Below are 21,587 nucleotides of genomic sequence, written 5' to 3'. Positions count from 1 at the left end.
TGGCAAGCTGTTCAATTAAAAACTGAACTCAGCTGAACTTCTCAGTCTCAGGAGAAATGAAACTAAACATGAGCTCCAATAACATTTATCCTCTTCGACATGCAAGCTAAATGTCTTAATTATTTGGGCTATTTTGGCACAGAAAAGTACTATACAATAGCTCTCATTTAGAGAATTTAGTCCAATGTCATAAACAACATATGCAGAGTCAATCAGGTGGAACAGGTCAAATAGTGAAAAAAACGGACTTGCTAATATTTCTTGGCATAAAAACACTGACAGTGGTTCTTAATGATTCCTGGAGTCATACATTTCTTTTCTTTCTTTTTTTTTTTTTTTTTGTAATTTGGGTAACCAATAGATAGTCTTCAAAAATAATAATGAATTGTAAACTTTTCAGAGTTTTTCATGAGCAGTCTTTTATCCAGAACTTCATACCAGCAATCATTGTTCATTGTTCTTTTGATTCTAAAGTTTCAGACATTATATTCGAGTACCAGAAATATTTCCATGTGACTTAGATGAGCAACTATACAACATAATTAACAAGAATTAATTCTCAAAGTGATCATCTCACAAACAAGCCTATGTCTGACAAAAGTTTCAGTAAATTATTCCATGAATAACAAATACCAAAACATTCTATAACGGGGGTTTTAACCAGTGTAGTTAAAGTGGTAAATCCCCTTAGACTTGGATGCAGCGACATTGGTATACATGTGCATATACTGAAGTATCTGATTTGCATAAGGGGAGTATATTTAGCTAGGCCAGTAAAATTGCATCCACAACCCAAAAAGGTGTATTGGTCAAAAGCCTCATGTTGCCCAGGCCTGTAAAAAAAACAGGTCCCAAAAGAATAAGGTTCAACTAATTGTACAACTATGGGTAAAGTTGACTCCTATGAAAATGAGGTCTAAAAATAGCTGGGCAGGTCATGAATAGATTTCCACTGGACACGTTTGCTAATGCACCCCTGCCCAGCCATGTAAACATTCAGACAATTTCGTGCAGCGTCTCTTGTCCTACAGAAATGCTTACAAGTAGTTTTGAGATGAGTGCTTTGAGCTGTGCATGGCTATGCCAAACTGAATATACTGGACATTGGTTAACATTGGAAGCTCAGTAGTTCCTGGTCTAGCTAGTATCTGGATGGGAAAACACCAAAGAATGCCAGGTGCTATAGAAGAAATCAGGGAGTTGTGGCTTGCAGCTTCTCTGTAGCACTGGTGGCTATGTGGCAGAGTTTCTGCCTACCACATGGGAGATCTGAATTCAAGTCCCAGTTTTGGTGACTTGGGGTGAGTGAGATAACAGGGAGAAATTCCTCTTGCAGTGGAAAGGGGCCATTGTGTTTCTGGGGTGACGAGGAACAATGGTAATAAGCTGATGGAGAATAGGTTTAGGTTAGAGATCAGAAGGTAATATTTTACAGTTAGGGTGGCCAAAATCTGGAACCAACTTCCCAGGGAACTGGTCCTTGCCCCTACCTTGGGCAAATTCAAGAGGAGGTTGGATGATCACCTGTCTGGGGTCTTGTGAACCCAGCATTCATTCCTGCCTGTGGCAGGGGGTCAGGCTAGATGATCTGATCAGGTCCCTCCTGACCCTAGCTACCATGAAATGATGCACCCCAACTCTTTCCAATTTAATGTGGAACCTTGGGAAAGTCTCTTAATTTCTCTGTGCTGTATATCCCTTTCTATCCTGTCTTCTCTCCTGAAACCCCATTGTCAGTCTTGTCTAGTTAAAGAAGGCTTCTGAGAACAGGGACTGTCTTCTAGTATGCATATGTGCAATACTAGCACCTTAAAGTTATTTCTCCTTTCCGCTCTTGTACATAGTCAGACTTAGACCCTCTGCTGCTTAACTGGAGAAAAGGCTGGTTCGGTTTCTGTTAAGCCTATAGTCTAGGACTCCTGAAAGTGGATTCAGTCTCCTAATCTGCCACAAACTGTGGCACATAACTTGGGGCCAGATACTATTCCACCTATTAGATATGTAAGTGGACTGAGCTAAGTGTGATTCAAGTTGCAGCAAGGTAAGTTTACGTTAGCTATTAGGAAAATCTCTCTTCCTATGAGGGTAGTAAAGCACTAGAACAAGTTATGCAAAGAGGCTGTGGAATCTCCATCCATCCAGGTTTTTAAGGCCTTGCTCAACAATGGCCTGGCTTGAATGACCTAGTTGGGGATGGTCCTGCTTTAAGCAGGGGGTTTGACTAGATGACCTCCTGAGCTCCCTTCCAACCTTAATTTTCTACAATTCTATTCCACCTTGCTTAAGTCCCTGGAAAACTATTCCTGCAAAAGTGGTGGGTCCTCCTACTCTTTGGTGCTTTTTGAGACTTATACTTAAGGCTAAGTGGATGATGTGTAATAAAAGTAAATGTCCTAACTTTTTTCAGGGACTTAAGCAAGGTGGAATAGTATCACAGTTAGACATGCTTACTCGGTGGAATAGGATGTGGCCCTTAGTCTTTCTGGGTGTTTATATATGTGCTGTGGTGTGGCTGGAGGGGTGCTTAAATTAGAGTGGCTCTCAGAGCAACACGTGTATTCAGTGTATTGCCCTTCAAAATGGCAGTGGGGTACTTTAACTAAAGCTCTTCCATCACATGTATAGGTGCCCTGTGTCTTATTGCCCCCCATCCAAAACACAGAGCAAATATCACTACTCTCTCTCACAGAGGTTGTGTTGAGAAAACAGCAAGGTGCCCACATACAGTGGCTTTGAAAGCAAAGTTAACATCTCAGTTAATTCCTTGATTCCAAAAGCCATCCCCTTTCGCAGAGAGAAAGTTTTACCACGGGGCTTTCTGTGAGATATAACATAACAGGGGGTCCCCAGAGCCAACAAAACACCAGGGCCAGGTAGGACAGGTGGTCACTTAGAAGGGTTGCAAACTCTGACTGAAGCTATTCTGGGAGATTTTTTTTCCCCCAACATGATGTAATGTAATTAATAGAAATGCACCAATAGAGATTTTTTGGGCTGATACTGATGGCCAATTTTTAACTAGCTATATTGGCTACTGATTGTCGATATGCAGCTGGGCAGCTTGGAGAACAGCATCCAGCTGGTAAGTCTGTTGTGGGGTCAAGAAGCGAGAGGGGAGGGAAAGGGTGTGGGGTGGCGCAGATTGAGGCCCCCACGGTGAGGGAGGGAGCGGGAGTGGGGCTGGGGCTGGGGCAGGGAAAGGTGCTGCACAGCTGGGGTGGAGCACAGGTTGGAGCCATTTGCAGCTCTTCCGGGAGGGGGTGCAGATCCTGCCGCTGCATGCATCCCAGGAAGGCACGGGGGGGTAGCCCTGGATCTGTGTGTGGGGCGAGGGTGGGCTGCTGCTGCAGGCTGGGGCTGAGGCTGGGGCTGGTGTGGTGCCAGGCTCTTCTTGGTGAGGGGCTAGGCCAGGCTGTGTTTGGGGCAAGTGGCAGCAGTGCTGGGTAGGGGGCTATGGGGCAGGCTGCAGCCACCCCAAAATTCACTGTAGCCCCATTCCAGCATCACTGCTGCCCACCCAGAGTGCAGCCTAGGCCCAACCCTCATGCCGGAAAAAGCCCTGCACTGCCTCGGCCCCAACTCGCAGTAGCAGCCTGCCCTCGCCCCATGCGCAGATCCAGGGACACACGCCCCCCCATGCCCTCCTGGGTTGCATGCAGAGGTGGGAGCCACTACCCCCCCCACCTCCTGGATGAGCTCCAGCTCTGTCTCACGCACCACCCCCACCCCAGTTGGGCAGCGCCTGCCCCAGTCCCACTCTCTCCCTCACTGCTGAGGCCTTGATCTGCCCCAACCCCCCCACGCCCTTTCCCTCGTAACAGAGTTACCAGCTAGACTCACCTGTGCTCCACACTGCCAGGCTATGCTCCTGGCTGCCTGTGTGATGTGCTGTGGCTGTGCGCATGCATGGGACATTTATCGGTGACATTATTGGCCACATCAGCCAAAAAAAGCTGATTGCTGATACTGCCAATTTTCCTTATATCAGTGCCAATCCTATATGGGAACAATTTATCAGTGCACCTCTAGTCATTAATTGTACTGTTCAACCTGTTCACAATATCAATCTTCCAGATTGCTTTCAATAGTCACTGGGAGATCAATACTGATTCTGGTAGACTCCCAGCCAATCTGGGAGGATTGGCAACCCTACCACCTAGGGCAGCAAATTGAAGGGGGCAGCAAAAATGGTGTGCACACCCCTTGCACATTCTCACTGGGGGTCACTCAGGAGTCTGGGCATGTGCAAAAGCAAGGAGGGCACCTTCAGCGCTGTGAAACCACTGCTCTGCGGCTCTGCCTGGTGCCCGCCTCAGCCAGGTCCTAGGTACATTACAAGGGAGGGTAGCAGACTTTAATTTGCCTAGGGCTGCAAGAATCCTTGCACCAATCTTGGGGGCCCATAACTGCTGTTACTTAAGTGATGCAGAGAGAGACGCTGCTTCCCAGAGACATAGCCAGCAGAACAATGGCAGCTTGCAGGGAGGCTAGCTGAAAAAAAACAGCAGATGCAAGCAGCAGAGTTGAAGAGCTATAGGGCTGTAGCCTGCAACCTAAAGGCAGCAGAAGGCTAGGCAACTGATTTAGATATTTAATCACATTTGGGTCCTGTTGCAAAGGAGTTGCAGCTCAGATGAGTAGAAGAAGCATAAAGGGGCAGATCCAGAGAGGGTATAGTGGTACTTACCTTCTGGACCACACTGCAGGAGCAGTAGGAGTAGGGTCCCTAGTCCAAGTAAGACTTTCCTTGCTCCCCACTCCCTTTTTTCCATACTCAGCAGCACCTTCTTTCCTCTCCCCTTCCCTTCTCCCTCCCTCCCCGCCACAACCACCTGCTGACTGACCTGGGGATGGTTGGGGATCAAGAACTGCTCCTACCCTATTCCAGCTGGGCTTTGTGGGGAGCTAGGTTCAGCCCAGGTGTAGGGAGGGACTTGCCCACCTCTACCACTGTCCTTGACTGTGCTCAACTCCCCTTGCAGCTGCCCAGGCTAAAGTGGGGCAGGACAGCCAAAACAGCAGCAGTGGTGGGTCTTCCTGACCCCTTCCTACATCCTACACAGGAGGGGTGGGGAATAAGCCTCTCAGCAGGAGGGAAAGAGGAGGGGTGCTGAGAACTAGTATGGGGATTCTTATTTGATTTGGGGACTTAAAAGCCTCCTGTGGCCTAGCTTACTGCAGGGGGGAAGGCTGGGGGCAGGGGTGCAGCCACCACTACAGCACCTGTTGCTACTTCTGTACACTTGCCCTGCCTTGTTTAAAACCCTGGATCTACTCATGTCTGAGCCTAGGGCTAGAGGCTTAGTCTGTCTCCAGTCCCCCAAAAGAAAGGAGCTTTGCTGAGTTGCACACAGAGTTAAATAGTTTACATTGACTGTGTTGAAGCTGAGAGGCTTGGAAGTGACTTAAAAGGAGGCTACAGTTGCTATTGAGACACTCTATAACTTGCCCTATGGGCTCAGGGATCTGGTGGCCTGAAGCACGTAGGACAGGGAAAGTGAGATGCTTTACTCAGACAATTGAACTAAGAAAATCAGACCGAGGTAGCCCATTGAGTAGGATGAAGTGGAGCACCCCAAAGCTCACTCTAATTTCTGAGCACAGCCTCCCAAGCTTTCATAATGTCTGGTGTGGCAAGTGAGGACAGAGTGGGTACTCTGGGAAGTGAAAGCAGAGGACAGGACTAGTGCAACCACCAGTGGGTACCACAGCTGCCTTCAGGTAGGATGCTGTTACAAATGGGAACCAACTTCCATCCCTTGCCCCTGCCCTCCCCTTTCCCTCTGAGCTCATGCAAAGATGCAAAGTGCCTCCCAGAGGCACAGGTTTGAAGTGTAGAACAGCCTGAACAGTGCTCAAGATGCTTCATCTGATGGATGTCAGGTTGAAAGTAACATAAAAAGCTCTGATTGCCTCTCTGAAAACTGTCACATTATGTAATTCTTCTTGGCAGACCAGTGAAGGCCTCCTCCAGAACTGTGTGTGAAAAAACTCATGTAAAATAAGCTGTTTCACATGGCTTGAGCTGGGCACAGGCCTTGCAGACTCAGCAGCTGGCACTGATAAGTGGAGGTAGAATTGGTACTTACTTTAGGCTCATCTCTCACCTCACTGCTGTACAGGAAAAAAAGGGAGACTTGGGCTTCCTTCAGCTGCTGCCAAGAAAGCCAATCTACAGTTCCTTGAAATGGTTTATTTGTTGCTTTGCCTGTCAAAATCAGTCCCTTTACTTAAAATATTTACCTTTGTCAAAATCAGTCCCTTTACTTAAAATATTCTGCACCAAGAGTAAGTAAGAATGTTACCTCTGGGTCCAAAGTGCTGCAGGTAGCAGTGATTACAGTACGGCTTATCGTCATACTGTGGAAGAAGAAAAGAAACAGGGTTAGTAATGATAAAGGCCTGTTTTTCCTACACCCCTGAAGTAGCATTTATGATGGTATCCTGGATCTATTCCAGGATCTTCTTTTCAGCCAGTCACTCCATACAGCACACAGCATAGGTACAGACTGATAGCCCCTCGTATGGTTTGGTTTTCAGGTTTCCAAAAGACCGTTCCTTGTCTTACCTCAGCAGGTTTAATGGGATGTTCAAGCCTAGAACTCCACCACATAAAAGAAAGAGGAATGGTGACAAGATGTTTCCCTTGAAGGCTCTTCAGCTCTAGACTCTGCTTTACTTCATGCCTGAGCCACATAGAGCCCAAGTCTATTGACGTTCAGGTTGCAGTACAAGAATTCAAATATTTATTACTCCTTTCCTGGAGTAAGGTTGGCTGTGTGCTTTCCACCACCTCAGCCTTGCATCTGTCCTAGTGGCTAGAACAATCTCCTGGATGGTGGTGGATGTGCCCTTGAATGCTCTTGGACCAAGGAAAACAAACATAGGTCTCCTCCTGTTTGGGTAAGTGCTTTAACCAATGGGTTGTCTGTAAAAACCACCTTCTTTTATAAGAAAAGCATAAGCCAGTCACCCATACCCAAAGCGTTGATATAGGCATCTTAATCAAGGAGGGTTGGGAGTTGTGAATCACTTGTGTTCGCTTCAAAGCATAAACATAGACGCTCCATTTTTAGTGTTGCTTATTGGCTACCTTATGTGGTCTTTCTGCTTAGTGTGCATCCCAGTCCTAGACACCTAATGCTTCCCAGAAACTGTACAAAGAGCTTAAGCACTTAACTTGGCATTATGAATTCCACTTCAGGAGCCAGGCACCTAGGACCATAGAATGAGAAGGGGCCTCTTGGGCCATCAAGTCCAATCCTCTGCATCAGAAGGTGGTCACTTATCCGGAGTCCTAAAAAACATCTGCTCCAGCCCCTTACATCACAAGCATATTGCTGAACCAGAAGCATCTTGCAATGTGCCACAAGAAAACACAGAAATGAGGATATTGCTAATATCCTACTACTGAAATGGCTGAGTAATTGGTTAATATATGCTCAGATGAGCCTGGGAAAAGGACCACACCCCCTGTTACAAAGGTTGACAAGAACACCTACAGAACCTCTACAGGTGATCTAACCCAAGGGAAAAACTCCTTCCTAGCCTTAAACTAGGGGATTAGTTTTGACGCTAAGCAAAAGAGCAAGACACTTTAACCAGGAAGCTGAGAGGCTTCTAACTACCAGCAGGAATACCAGTGCATCTTGGTCACAATTCTTAGCTGTACATCCAACACTTCAGAAACGGCCAACCCCTCTCCTCCCCCACAGCCCCCAAACAAAGAAAAAAAGAGCTCTTTGCAAAAATGTAGCCTTTGTGTTTCTCCATTAAAATGAAAAATCTGTTTTTCTTGGGTAAAAGGGGAAATCTGTGGGTTTTTCTGTTTTTCAATGGGAAACGAAAAACCTGGATCCCGGTGATATCCATGTCCATAGTCTAGGCCAAGCCAATTGCTTGAGTCTCTGTTGGGATCTGGTAGAATGACGCTAGCCCTCCAAAAGACTCTACACCTATTTCGGAGACATCTTTAACCCCGAGTCTGAAACCTTCAACCAATGCCCCACATCGGTGACTTCACACTGAGTGAGGTAGAGACCAGGACAAGCTAACTAGGACAAGAGACACTGCACCAGGCAAAGACAGCATCAGGTACAACCTGCTGAAGATCTAGGATTCAGGCTGCCTTGTGCTGTTGCTGCTCTTCAACTGGTTCAAGGAATTGTGCCATACACTCAGGTCCTGGAAAAAAGCCATGTCTGTGCTCATTCATAAGAAAGGTGAGCCTGACAACTCAAGGGGTGAACAGGCATGGTGCCATGGGAAGACAGACTGAAGCATACAGGCAGCCAGGTAGGGTGGCCATCATAGAGGACAATCTGGTTGTCCTCTATTGCAGTGGTCTCCAAAGTGGGGTGTGCGCAAGATGATTCATTGGGGTGCGGGAAGAAAATATTAGAACTTCTATTTATATTTATATAAATATACATATGTTGGGAGTGCGTACTCAAAAATTTTTTACTGATAGGGGTGCACGATCAAAAAAGTTTGGAGACCACTGCTCTATTGATATGAAACTGGACACCTTTATGTTCTCTATTTTTCTCTTGAAGAGAAAAATAGGGGACATAAAGACATAGGGTTTCATATCAATAGAGGACAGAGTAGCAGAAAACCGGAGTGTCCTCTATGATGGCCACCCTACACCCAGGGGTGCTAGAAATTTCTAAAGGGAGCAACAAGAAACTGTTTTGACACAATGGAAACACATTAAGAATGGTCAGAGACCAATGTGGTCGAACATGGAGCTTCTAGGATTCCTTGAATGCAAAAAGAAAACATACAGGAAATGGAAAGATGGGTAGCTCAGCATGGAGCCATATCAGGAAACATCAAGAATATGCAGGGACAAAATCAGGAAAGCAATGGTTAAAAAATAATCAGCACCTAGCAAGGGATGTTAAAGGCAAAAAAAAAAAAAATGGTTCTGTAAATATGTTGGCAAGAAAAAAAGACCAAGGAAGCTGTGGCTCCACTGTTAGATATCCAGGGCAAACTCTTAACAGAAGATGCAAAGAAGATGAAGCTGTTCAACAGCTGTTTTGCATCAGTCTTCCCTTAAAAATTAGGTTGCAACCAGACAGCTCATAAGGAATATTTGGATAAGGTAGCAGACAAGCTGAGGGACAAGATGACAGAAGACAGCCAAACAGCTTTTGTTGGGTCTGAATGAATTTAGGTCAGCAAGGCCTGATGAACTTCATTCCAGGGTCTTGAAGGAACTGGCAGAAGAAATCTCAGAGCCCTTGGCAATAATATTTAAAAACTCATGGGAAACAGGCGAGGTACCAGAGGACTGGAAAAGGGACAACATATTGCCCCTGTTTAAAGACAACTGAGGAATTGTGACCGATAAGCCTCACCTCAATATCCAGGAGTTACTGGAGAATATCATACCTGGCTCAATATGAGTGTTCAGTGTAATGTAGCCGCACCAAAGGCAAAGGTAGTTTTGGACTGTATCAACAGAAGCGTAGGTGCAAGACACAAGGGGTTATAGTACCTCTTTACTCCGCACTGGTTAGACCTCATCTAGAGTAGCGTGTGCCATTTTGGGCTCTACGTTTTAAAAAGGACACGGAGAAACTAGAGAGGGTCCAGAGGCAGGTGGCCAAAATGATAAAGGGCCTTGGAGGCATGCCATACAAGAAGATGTGGAAGTAAATCGGCATATCTAACTTAGGTGCTTAGAGGGGGACTCGATAGCAGTCTTCACATATCTGGAGGGCTGCCATAAAGAAGAGGGACACTACTTTTTCCCTCTAGCTGCAGAGAGCAGTACACAGACTAATGGCTTAAAGCTGCAGCGAAGTAGGTTGAGACTGGAGATCAGGAAAAACTTCTTCACTGTTAGTGCAGTGAGGCAGAGGAATTTTAAATTTTAATTTTCCTGGGGAAGTTGTAGAATCCACGTTACTGGAGGTGCTGATGTGGAGATTGGACAAGCACTGGTCAAGGATGATGTGGGAATAGCTTTGCCTATGCTCTCCTTTGGTTATTTCCCATGTTTCTGGACTTTGCTGGTTTCCACATGGGACTGGAAAGGAATTCCCCCACTTCCACCTCCTGTTGCCAAGTGCTAGGGGTGGAAGAGTTCACCTTCCTCAGAAGCATCGGTTGTTGACTGCATCCAAGGCTGAGGATTTCGACTGGGGTGTGCCAATGCTCCTGCTGGGACTAAAATATAGAGGTTCCTCGCTATAGGGTCTTGGTCCTCCACTGAAAGTAAAACTGATTGCCATATTTGTAGTCAGGAAGGAATTTTACTCCATGGTCAGGTTGGTACAGACCTTGAAGATTTTCTCCTTCTTCTGTAGTGGAGGACATTGCTGTATTGGATCTCTCAAGCAAATCTTAACAACCTTTGCAGTAGCAAGACACTAGCCACTGCTGCCACCCTTCTTTACCTGTGGCAGGTTAGGGTGCTGTGCCTTGTGGCTGTATGTCAGGGCTGATTGTGTAGTTTTACCAAATAGGTTAGACAAGGATTTTTATGAAATGATTTAGAGAAAGATGATTCTGCCTCAGACAGGGGTTTGGACTAGAAGACCTTTGGAGATCCCTTCCAGCCCTACTTTGCTATGATTCCATGAAAAATGTTCAATACTTTAAGACAAAAAGGTAGAATTTTAACCTTTATGAACTGAAAAACTCTCTCTCTCTCGATATAGATATAGGTTCTTTTGTTCTATATATATAGAGAGAACAAAAGAACTTAGATAATTTCAAACCTTTTGTTTCAGTAATTTCTAAGACTTCATTTTGAATTCAAGTTTTTTTTAAAGTTCCAAGTGAAAAGTCTCTTCAAAAAAAAAAAAAAGAAAACTCCCCAGAATCTTTCATTTCAAAATGTTATTTCAAAGCCCTTTACAGTTTTGGTTTTTTTTCAAAATGAACATTCATTAAAATAGTCACAGATTGAACAAATCAGCATTTTAAGGTGTAAAAAACATCTAATCAAAAATCCCTGACTGGTTCAAGGAGAGTGTACAGTCACATGTACAACCTAATCTATTGCTGTCATCAGCATACCCACCCCCTTCTCTGCCTAGCACTGGCGTGTGACAGACACACAATGGTTCATCTTTATCGCTGTTGCAAGCAGGGTATTTTTAGTAAGTAATGGTTGGAGCCTAGCACAGTAATAGTTCGAACGTGTCTGCTGTTTACAGCCTCTGTCCACTTTCTTTCAACTCTTATTTCCCCATTTACCACATTGAAAAAACTTCTGTTGCATGCAGCCTTCAATTGAACCCAGAGCAAGTCACCCCTTTGAAACGGGATCAGGAGGCAGATTGTTGAGGGGCTGGAGTAACTAACTCATGGAGGCAGGCAGATGGAAAGAGACTTTATTTCCTACCTCTGCGTGCTGGCCAGGGCTGAGTTGCCGTTTGCAGTGGTAACACTTCAGACAAAGGGGATGGTAGTCTTTGCCTAGAGAACGTTTCCTCTCAGCTGTTAACAGAAGAAAAAGGTATGAGTAATTATACTCTGAGCACCTCATTAATAGTGGAACATATGTGAAACAGGTCTTTGATCCATGGAATTACTTGCCAAGAAACAGGAGGCGGGGGATGTTTTTTTCTCAAATCAAAGCAGCAGTAGAATCTTTAATATGAGGACAATTTGGTGGGGGGGTTCTGCGAGTCGGTTTCATCAGCACTGCTGTGCCTCTGTCTATTTGAAGTTTACTCTTTTTTTAAACTTTACTCGCTGGAAATTTCTCACCAACCCAGGATAGAAAACCTCCTTTTCTTTTTCACTTCAGTCGGATGGGACAGGGGATTTGGCCACCTTGTGCAGGAGTTCTTTCCCAGGTCACACACACTGTTTAGTACAGATGCTTTCTTGGTATAGGTTTGAGCTAAGATTAAAGTCCCACCCAAGGAGACGCCTCACACAATCAGTTTGGGTACCTGATTGACTTATTTTTTAGTGTTTTACTCTGAGGCAATTGTGCATTTGATCCTTAGCAGTGAAATTGCTCAAAGGAAAAGGATAGCACAGAATGTGATTAGCAATAACCATTGAACATTTTGCTGGATGCAGTGCTTGATGTTTACCTTCTAGTGGGAAGGAGCAAGGCTCATCTATCGCTATATACTGCATAACACAGGAGGAAAATGTTGCAAAAATACTGCCTGTTGTGCATGGCAAAGTCTCAGTGGCAGAAGTTGTCTTTTTTCATCATAGGTTTGTAGGTATCCACATACATTTAACATATGGAGCACATTTGGATGAGCGTGCACGTGTGTTACCCCAAGGAAATACCAGTGGCACACAGTTGTGCTGCTGTTACTTGTCCCCAGGGAATACCTGTGTACTCGTGCTCTGACATGCAGCAAGTTGCTCCAGGTGGGGTGGAGGAGGCTGGGGCCAGCACCAGGGCTGGCTCCAGCAGCCTTACTTGCAGTCCTGGGGGCCTCCTGGGCCTCCAGCGGCAGCAATCCAGGCACACAAAGCCTGGCCACCAGCCGGAGCATTGGTCTGACCAGCCAGGCTCTGGCTTCAGGTGATGCATGCTGCCACTATGTGTGCCGCCCCTCTTTTTTCTGCTGCAGATTTTTTTTTTTAACACTGGGATCTCCTGGTGTCAAAAAACCACCACACTGCTAATTAGCAGTGTGGCAAACACCTGTATGTCTGGCGCATGCAGTTTGTGGCATCACAGACGGGTCTGCAGTGCTGCAAACTGCACGTGTGCGCTCGTCTGGATGTGCCCATGCTGACCAAACCCAGCCTTTCGGTCACAAAACCTCTTCCTGGAATGACATAAGTCCTCAGCCAGCCAGCCATAAGCAAAGTGCCAATACAGATGCACTTCAGTGTCAAAACAGTGTTGGCTGCTTTAAGTCCTGGGTTCCTGCCCCCAATGCACCAAGTCTTTTGCTGGCACAGGCACCAAGAGGATGAGCAGTGCCAGCTAAGCCTGCACATGGTCCAGTGATGGAGCCGTCCCAGCTTCTGACAAAAGTCCCAGTGGCAAATAGATGAGAAGGCAGCTAGTGAAGACCTAAGAAAGTGATTTAAACCTTCAATCATTAGCAGGGGCTCAGGCACAAAGGGCAGACCAGGAACAACTTTTATTTGTTTTTCATTTAGTTGCCAAATTTGAAGACACTGACATCCCTTGATTGTAACTACACAGGATAGTCTTTCTTCTTGCTACAGAGCTATAAATCATTAGGGGCTCCCAAGAAATGTAGGAGGAGAACTGTAGCTTCATTGCCCCTGGATCCAGACTCCCTCTGACACTGGAGAGGGTTGTGTTCTGATCCAAGCCTGGTGGCTTTGGCTGATCAGTTGCTGAGCCTGAGTTGGACTCATGATGGGATATGGTTTGTGGCCTGAGCTTGGGGAAAGTTGGGTTCTAAACCTAGACCTTGCATTTTGGGGCCCTGTCCAGCCCAAATCCAAAGCAGTTCTATTCCATAGCTACCAGGAGCTGGCTTCAGTGCCAGGAAGACTGATACAGGCTATTGCAGAGATGTTGGGGAATAAGAAGGCCACAGGACAGCCTATACCCCTCAGGACATCCCTGCTTCTCTGGCAGACTACCCCTTTTCCCCCTACATGTCCCCACTCCACCCTGGCATACCCCACATGTGTGGTCTTGTCCCCATGACACCTGAATTGGGCCCATAGACACAAACTGATCTGAATGGTTCATGGGATTTTTGGGACTCTCACAAGTTCAGCTGCTATACTGGAGCTCTGACTAGGTTGAGGTTTGATGCTACCAGTTCAAGGGTATGAGCTGAAACAAGGCTGCAGCTGGACACGATGCACACAGTCCCTCAGCACTTGTTATTAGTTGGGCCTCTATTAAGCTTATAATGAGTTATATTTCATTGCTGCATTTTCTGGCATGTTCATTTTTAATTCCTGACTCTCATCCCTTTTGGAGCAGTGCCCTAGAAGGGGAGACTATATGGTGTTAGTGTTTTCTACTGGTTAATTGTTCGTGCATGGTTTCACCAGAGTGTCACTGTTTACTTCCTGTTGCCCAGATGCTAAGTGTATGTAACTTAATATTTAGGTTTATTTACCTATGTCTGTCCCCCTCTCCTTAGCCCATTGGCTTGTGACCCTAATCCCCAAAACTGCCTATATAGATGTGGGAATTTCCCTTGCTGGATCCCTGTGCCAGTTCCTGGGGTTGTGGGGTTTGGTGCTATAATATACTCATCAAAACACCCCAAGCCAATTGCCCCAGTTGCATTCTCCATGGCTATCCCTGTCCAGAGACCTGGGAAAATATTTGTACAAACATGAAATAAACAAGTGCTTCCTGACCAAATATTTAAAAATTAATTAGTATTTCAGTGGGATGGCCATTAAAGTCAAGCTGTAATATAAGTCAAGGGCTTCAAAAGTTCAAATGAAGCAACCCTGCACCTTCCTTTGCAGTAATCAGTGCCATTTCAGCAAGCCTGTTCATTCAAAGCTCCCTCCGCCTTGCCCCTGACCCAAAGCAAAAGGAAGAATTCGAGCCTTCTTACAAAAATCCAATTAACTTCACAACAGTGCCTCTACTAAGATTTTCTTTAACACCAGGGAAACAGGGACATGTGGTAACCTCTCCAAGGCATCAGGTTCTGTTGTTCACAGCAAAAGAAGATGCACGTGTTCATAATTCTGGAAATGCAATTTGGGAAGCAGGGTATTTACCAGTCTGAACCAGATTACATATAGTGGACCAATATGTGATGCTTCAGGGGAAAGTAGGTGCAACCCCCAAACCCACAATGTAGGTACTTAGTGATACAATTCAATATGGGAACAAGGGGAACATCTTCCATGGGATCCCAGTTTAGGAGGATGCCTTGCATATCCCTAAGTCATGAATCTTCAAAGGCACTTTAAGAAAGGGATGCATTTAGATGTCTGGCTAAGTATGGACCTGGTGACTGTAGCTAACACTTGATGCCAACTAGCCAATTTCAGTGAACTATTCCACTAACATGTTGATAAAGAACAGGGGAGAATTGTCATGATATTTTTCCTATTGTTCAGCCAGTTCAAATACCAGTCAGTATCACAGTGCTTGAAAGTATCCAACCCCTTTAAATTTCAGCAACTCTACTGCACAGAAGTAAATTGATAATTCACAATAAACAATTTTGTTGACAAAAAGTGCCTGTATTTTTGTGAAGAAGTGGTTGCCAAATAGTGCCCAACATTTCTTTGAACAAGCGGTGACATTTTCGCAAATTTCTTCAGTCACTAATTCTTGGTTTGTACACTGTTGGTGAATAGTTCATTACAGACCATTAAAATTGGCAGTTAGTACTGTTTGGGTTATGTAAGTCATGTGGCATTGTTTCTGTTCCCTGATTTGATAGCACATTTAGCTAAATAAAACAATGCAAATGGTGAAGTTCAACTGAATTAAACACCTTTATTTTGCTCTCAGTGAGTATTTGAGCAGTCAAGCTTCACATTCAATTTTCACAAGTATTCTCACTAATTGAGCTCAAATGCATGCATGTTTATGGAAAGTGAACATAATAGGGTCATGAACATGTCAGCTCCACATTTCATTTGGAATTCAAATGAATATGCATAACCACTTCCTCTGCTTCCCTCCCCTCCTCCACCAAGTATTTTCTTTGCTTCAGTGTTTGACTCCATTATCCACTGTACTGTATTGTATTTGAAGAGAACAATATCAGACTTTTATAGCTTAATGCACCTCCTGACAGTTGGAAAATGTAGTGCTCTGAGTTCTTCATTCATCTGCAATTTGATTCACTTGCCATTTCCAACCAAGCAATTTATGGGGGAGTGTACGAGTGGGAAAACCAATCGATATGCCAAGCACTAGAAAGGTAGTCTGTGTAAGGAGTTCAAAGTCTGCAGGTAAAAACTGCCCAACATAAATCCAGTGTTACAAAAATAACTAAGCCAGAGGGAAATGTATATGGCTTAAATGCCCTCTTGCATCACAAACCGCTAATAAAACCTTCTCATCTACTTGCATATGTTCATAGAAAGGGGAGGACAATTCATCAATGAAATGAAATCATCATGTGACAGCAGTAAAGAATCACAAGGCTGCTTTCTTTTGGTATTGAATAAGGACTTTTATTAGCATGCATGATGAAAACAGCTTTGCCCAAAAGCCATTCTGGGCATATCTATAGCAAGCAGTGTCCCTGCTGGGATGTTCCTGAGGATGCCCCATCCACAGACATGGTCCAAAACCAGAAGTATAGCAGTAAAGGGATACTATCCAGGGGTCCCCACTGGCAAGACACTGGTTTCTGCCACAGCTGAGAGAAGTTTAGGAAGGACTCTGGAGTGACCTCACCAGTGTAATTTTAGGGCTAGAGTGCATGGGCAGGGGAGAAGGTCATGGATGAAGGGCTGGACAAGGAGGCAGAGTATGTTTGGCGATGGCCTGGCTGGGATGCTTCAGTGCTCACTCTGCTCCACCACAGAAGTTCTTCCTAGCACTTCTCCCAGTCCCATTCCTGCCTGGCTTCTTATTATAGATTAAAAATAATAATAATACATATAACCTCACAGGAATCAAAGCCATTTCCAAGGAAATAGGTTTCCCATAAAATTAATGAAACTAACAAAAAAAACACAGAGGTTCATAACCAGGGGTTGATCTTGGGGGGGGGGAGAGTATGTATCAGTGCAGTTGCGTTCCCCTGCCCCAACCCCCACTATTTGATTCCTGGGCCACCCAAAGGTTAAAACCAACTGCCTGACAATGGCAGCAGCATTTCTATTCAAGCACCAGAGGGGAAGTCAGTTGAATTCATGGTTACCTATAATCTTTCCTTTTAAGCTCTTCACTCCATAGGTGTTAATGGCCCTCTCTCCTTTTTACTGGTCTTGTTCAACTACTTAAGCTAGCCTTTGTTCTGCAATTCAGCTGTCTATTAGCTGCTCCTGGTATTGTAGCTCCTATTTCACAGCCCTACAAACTATCTTTAACACTGGCTAAAACCATTAATTCATGTATGGAAAACCTTTATGTGAAGTACTGGATGGACTGTCAACGTGTTCAAGGAGGCTAGAATTTATGAGTCTGAAAAAAGAGATGCCCATTTAATTTTAATGACTGTAGGAGTACTGAAACAACACCTTTTGATTATTTTTTCCTAGTTTGTTTTTTAGATCTAATAAATGCATATTCCAATAAAGTTCTTTTGTTTTGCATTGATCTCAAACTGAATAATATAGCCCTGGGTCCTGTAATATTACCAAATCACCTAGTTTCTTTTTAACTAAAAAACATTCCTTGTTTTATATGTGATGGTACATCCCTACCATCTGTACCCTCCCTTTTACAAACCCTAGATCAGCCTGTGTTTATAACTTTACCCTGTAAACCACCTTTAAAGGTTAGAAGGATACCATGGAAACAGCCTAAGTTTTCAGCCCTTTAAGACAGGCTATTATTTGTTCCTTACACATTAGTATAAGAAAGGCTATGTGAAACATGTATCATCTGTACCATTTTAAACAGAGCAGTCTGATTTGTTTTTGTTATGGGGGGGGTGTATTTTTGGTAAAAAGTGTCTGTGTGTGTGTGTGTAATTTTTACCAAAAATTGAAATATTTTGGGGAAAGTATTCAGTTTTCAATTTGGATTTCAGTCAGAAAGTTTAATAAAACATTTTGGGCAACCAACATTTTTAATATAAATATTTTTCAAAAATGATTTTTTTCTATTCTTAGAAAATGAAAGATTGTCATGAGAAATTTTGAAAAAAATTGTGCCCCCCCCCAATTTTTAAACAAAAGAAACCCTTTGTCATTCAGTCTTAATTGTAATATTCTTCAGTGGGATTTATTAAACCACATTAGTTTCATATTCTAAAAGAGGCCAGATTAAATGGGATATAAATGCAAGTGTAACTCTGTTAGTAAATCTGTGCTCTGTATGACAGCCTCTCTTTGATGCTTATTTGCATATCTCCAGTGGGATGCATGGTTGGATTACTGGGAAGTGTGGGCATTTTTACATGTGCTTTGGGGGTGGCACTTTAATTACAGCAGCTCCAAGAGCCTCTCTAATTAAAGCATGGCAGCATCTCATGTAGCAGTGTCCCACACTTCTAAATGGGGGTGGAAATGCTTGAACTAAAACTCATTTAATAATCTTTAGTTCGAGTGCCCTCGCCATCATTTTGAAGTGCAGGGACATGGATACACGAGACATGGGACGCTGCTGGAAAATGGTAATTGCCACACGATTAATTGAATATGCTCTGATGCGCTGTAATTACAACATGTTGGAGCAGCCTCCACGCTCATGTACAGGCACATACGGTTCCTTATCTTCAAATCTCCATTGGTAGGCAGGCTCCAGGAAGTGGGACACCCTTTTGTGCTTGTTTTGACTCTGACAATATGATTTAACCGCTTTTTAACAGTTTGAATATAAGGGGCGAGATGCACTGGGTTTGTCTGTACTGGTCTGGTCTTCCAAAGTTGTGAAGTTTATAAAGGTACTGATGCTGTAAGAGAAAATTAGATAAAGGTTGCTGAGGGATCAGTGCTCACCATGACTTTTGTGAAGGTCTAAGGATGGAGGCATCCTCAGCTCAGATGTAAATATTTAAAGTTTGCTATTATGAATTAGGCTTGTTATTAAGTATAACAAAATGTAGATTTCTTTGTGATATTTGGAATGTAAGGATGAATGAGTTGTGAGTGGCTGGAAAGGTATGGTAGGCTGTGTGTTAATAAACAGGTTGCCAAATGGGGGACTATACTAAGAAAGGGCTGAAGATGCAATTCCAAATCTAGTCTGTACCAGGCAAGGAATGCAATAAGCAGAAGAAACAAGATTGAAGACACTGTCTGCAGCCCTTCCAGCATGAAGTCCTCATCTGCACCTGACACAGCCTACACCAGTGATAATGGAGGAATGTGGTAAACAGAGTGCTTGAGGATCAATACCTGGGACAGTGATGTGTGAGCCTGACCACTCATCAGGATAGAAAAGTACTGAGATTCAAACAAAGAAGGCACAGAGTTAGGAAAGGTGGAACCGGTCACCCAACACCAACTTGATGCCCCTTACAAAGGGGAAAGACTTAGCATTAAGAAATTGGGTAACACTCTGCATACTTCACTGAAGCACAGGCATGCATCTGACGAGGTCCTGCTTCTCCTCTCATACTCCTAGGCTGGCCACCTAGTGCTGTACTGAGCAACAGACTTTGGTAACTATAATTCCTGCGCAGGGCATGGGGTCAGACTTGATGATCTGATCAGGTCCCTTCTGACCCTAGAAACTATGAAACTATGAATATCTGCAGAGTAATTGGGAGTGAGTGTGTGTGTGAATGTCTGAGCGCTCTTTCGAATATTCTAATCAATAAACATAATGTCTTGCCTTATCCCCCTCATAAAGTCTTGCTTGTCATTTGAGCAATTGATAAATTGTGTAACACAGACATCCTAGAGAAAGCTTAAGCTAAGCTGTGGATAGAAGATACCCTGGGGAAGTACCTGGAGAAGGAACTGTGGGGCAGGGATGGACCAGAATCTAATACTCCTTCTGTGCAAGAAAGGAGCGAGGGATGAAACTGGAGACCAATAATGCTTCTAAATGTTGACTATAAATTGTTGGCTAAAGCGGTGTCTTGAGTGCTTTAAGTCTGTCATAGGCACAATCATCCATGAGGATCAGTCACATCTGGTACAGGGGTGATAGATCCATGGACCCCGATGCAATTCTGGGATGTGCTGCAGTACTGCTAGGAGAGACACCTGGACATAGCCATGCTGAATCTCAACCTGGAAAAGGCTGGAATAAGCCTACAACTGAGTATCCCACCAGTTCCTGTCTATAACCTGCAGTGGATGGGAGTTCCCTCCCACCCCCGCCATGGGCTGGATCAAGACTCTGTATGCAGATGTTCCTTGAACTTTTATGAACTGAATAAACACTGTATATGGACATTACCAGCAGAGTGCTGGTGAATGGCCATTTGACCACCCTGATCAGAGTGACATCATGTGTCTGGTACAGCTGCCCACTCTTCCTGATTTTGTTCATTTATGTCATGGAGCTGCTGGCACAGTGGCTTAGAAGAGATTCCAGGATGCAGGGAATACAGGTGCCTGGGTAGTGGTGGGGCAGAGGTCAAGACCCTCACCTACATAGATGACCTAAACGTTCTACGCAGAATCAAGTATAGTGTAGTGTAGGCAATCATCAATCCCTCTGGATCATGGTGTATGAGTGAGAGGTCACCAGGACCTTCAACACGTATGCCTAGGCAGGCGTATGAAAGAAAAATAGAAAAGAAAAGGAAGGGAAAAGGAGGTGGTGTTATGTTTTATCATTTAGGTATAGCCTATCTATATGTTTGAAAAGAACTGAAGTTTTTGGAACTCTAGTGGGTAAAGTTGAAGCCTGTGCCTGCTAGCTTCTAAAGAGCTGAAATCCTTGAATTTGCTCAAGGTTTAAAAGAGTTGGTTTGCTTCTGCAGCCAGAAGTAAGCAGCAGAACAGTGTCCTTTGCCAATAGTTGAAATACTGGATGCACTGCCAACATCCAACTGTTGGATGCACTGTCAATATCCACACTGCCTCCCAGTGACAGCGTGTAGCAGTAATGAAGCAGCACCCCTGGTGATGGTTTGCAGCAGTGGAGCAATGGCTCCAGTAGGTGAGGATAGCAGCAGGGTAGCAGTGAGATATGGCAACAGCAGCAGTGGAGCAGCTCCCCCTGTGGTGGTGAGGCAGGGGAAAGTTTGGGCTAGCACAGGGGTGGGCAATTAATTGGGCCGGAGGCCCACATAATGAGTTTTAGTGAGCTGTTGAGTGCCAAACACACAAATATATGCATATACACATACACACTCACAAGCTCCCACACACAGGCCAGATCTGGCAGCAGAGCAGCAACAGAGCAGCAGCAGGAGCATAAGCCCACCGAGATCTATAGCAAGTCCAATTCCCCCTTCCCACTCCTCCAGCCTGACCAGAGCCTGGATCTAGCACCTGCTGGCTGCATCTGCAGCTGAGGGGAAGGGGGATGAAGTCTGGAAGTGGGCCTCTGTACTGTCCTACCTCACCAGGATGGCTTCTCCTGTGTGCACACTCACACCACCCCTCTCCCCAACCCATAGGTGACTAGTAGGAGGGGTGGCGGTGCACATGCCCCCCCTGAGATTGGCTGCTGCTGCCACCCCTGCCAGCTTCTGCGGGCAGTCACTGCTTGCCCCCCCATGGCTGATGCCTCTGCTGGCATCAGTGAGGAAAGCAAGGGAAAGCATTCAGAAGGAGACAGTGGGAGGTGGGTGGGTCACCACTTCCTCCTGCACCTGTGCAGCCTGATGCAACTGGGAGCTGAAGGTGAGGCCAGGGCACCTGTGCATGATGCAGTGAGGAGGGCACCTATCCTTCTGTACATATGATACAGTGGATGGGCAGCCTGTGGGGCCTGTGCCTCCCTCTCCCTGGTGCAGCCTGTGGATCATGTAGTACCCAGAGACTCAGAAGTTGGACAGCCCTGTTGTAGGGCATAAAGTTAAAACCTAGTTCAGCTTTACAGGTATGAGGAACATTTATATAGATGTCCAAATGAAATTTGCAGCACTTATACA

At 44.9% G+C, this 21,587-nt stretch overlaps 1 protein-coding gene across 1 annotated transcript in view; it reads right to left on the bottom strand.

The window, feature by feature from the left end:
- Positions 1 to 21,587, bottom strand: part of LOC149868704 (cysteine-rich protein 2-like) — a 42,139-nt gene that overhangs the window by 1,496 nt on the left and 19,056 nt on the right. The window contains exons 2-3 of the mRNA XM_090037268.1: positions 11,363 to 11,457; positions 6,306 to 6,360 (exon numbers count right to left, since the gene is read on the bottom strand). Of these exons, the coding sequence (XP_089893394.1) occupies positions 6,306 to 6,360; positions 11,363 to 11,457 (150 nt within the window). The remainder of the gene's footprint in view (positions 1 to 6,305; positions 6,361 to 11,362; positions 11,458 to 21,587) is intronic.

The sequence above is a fragment of the Crocodylus siamensis genome, chromosome 3 (genome assembly GCF_052110815.1).
Source record: "Crocodylus siamensis isolate JL-2025a chromosome 3, ASM5211081v1, whole genome shotgun sequence".
In the NCBI taxonomy this organism is placed as follows: Eukaryota; Metazoa; Chordata; order Crocodylia; family Crocodylidae; genus Crocodylus; species Crocodylus siamensis.
This window is presented reverse-complemented; position numbering and strand designations above follow the sequence as displayed.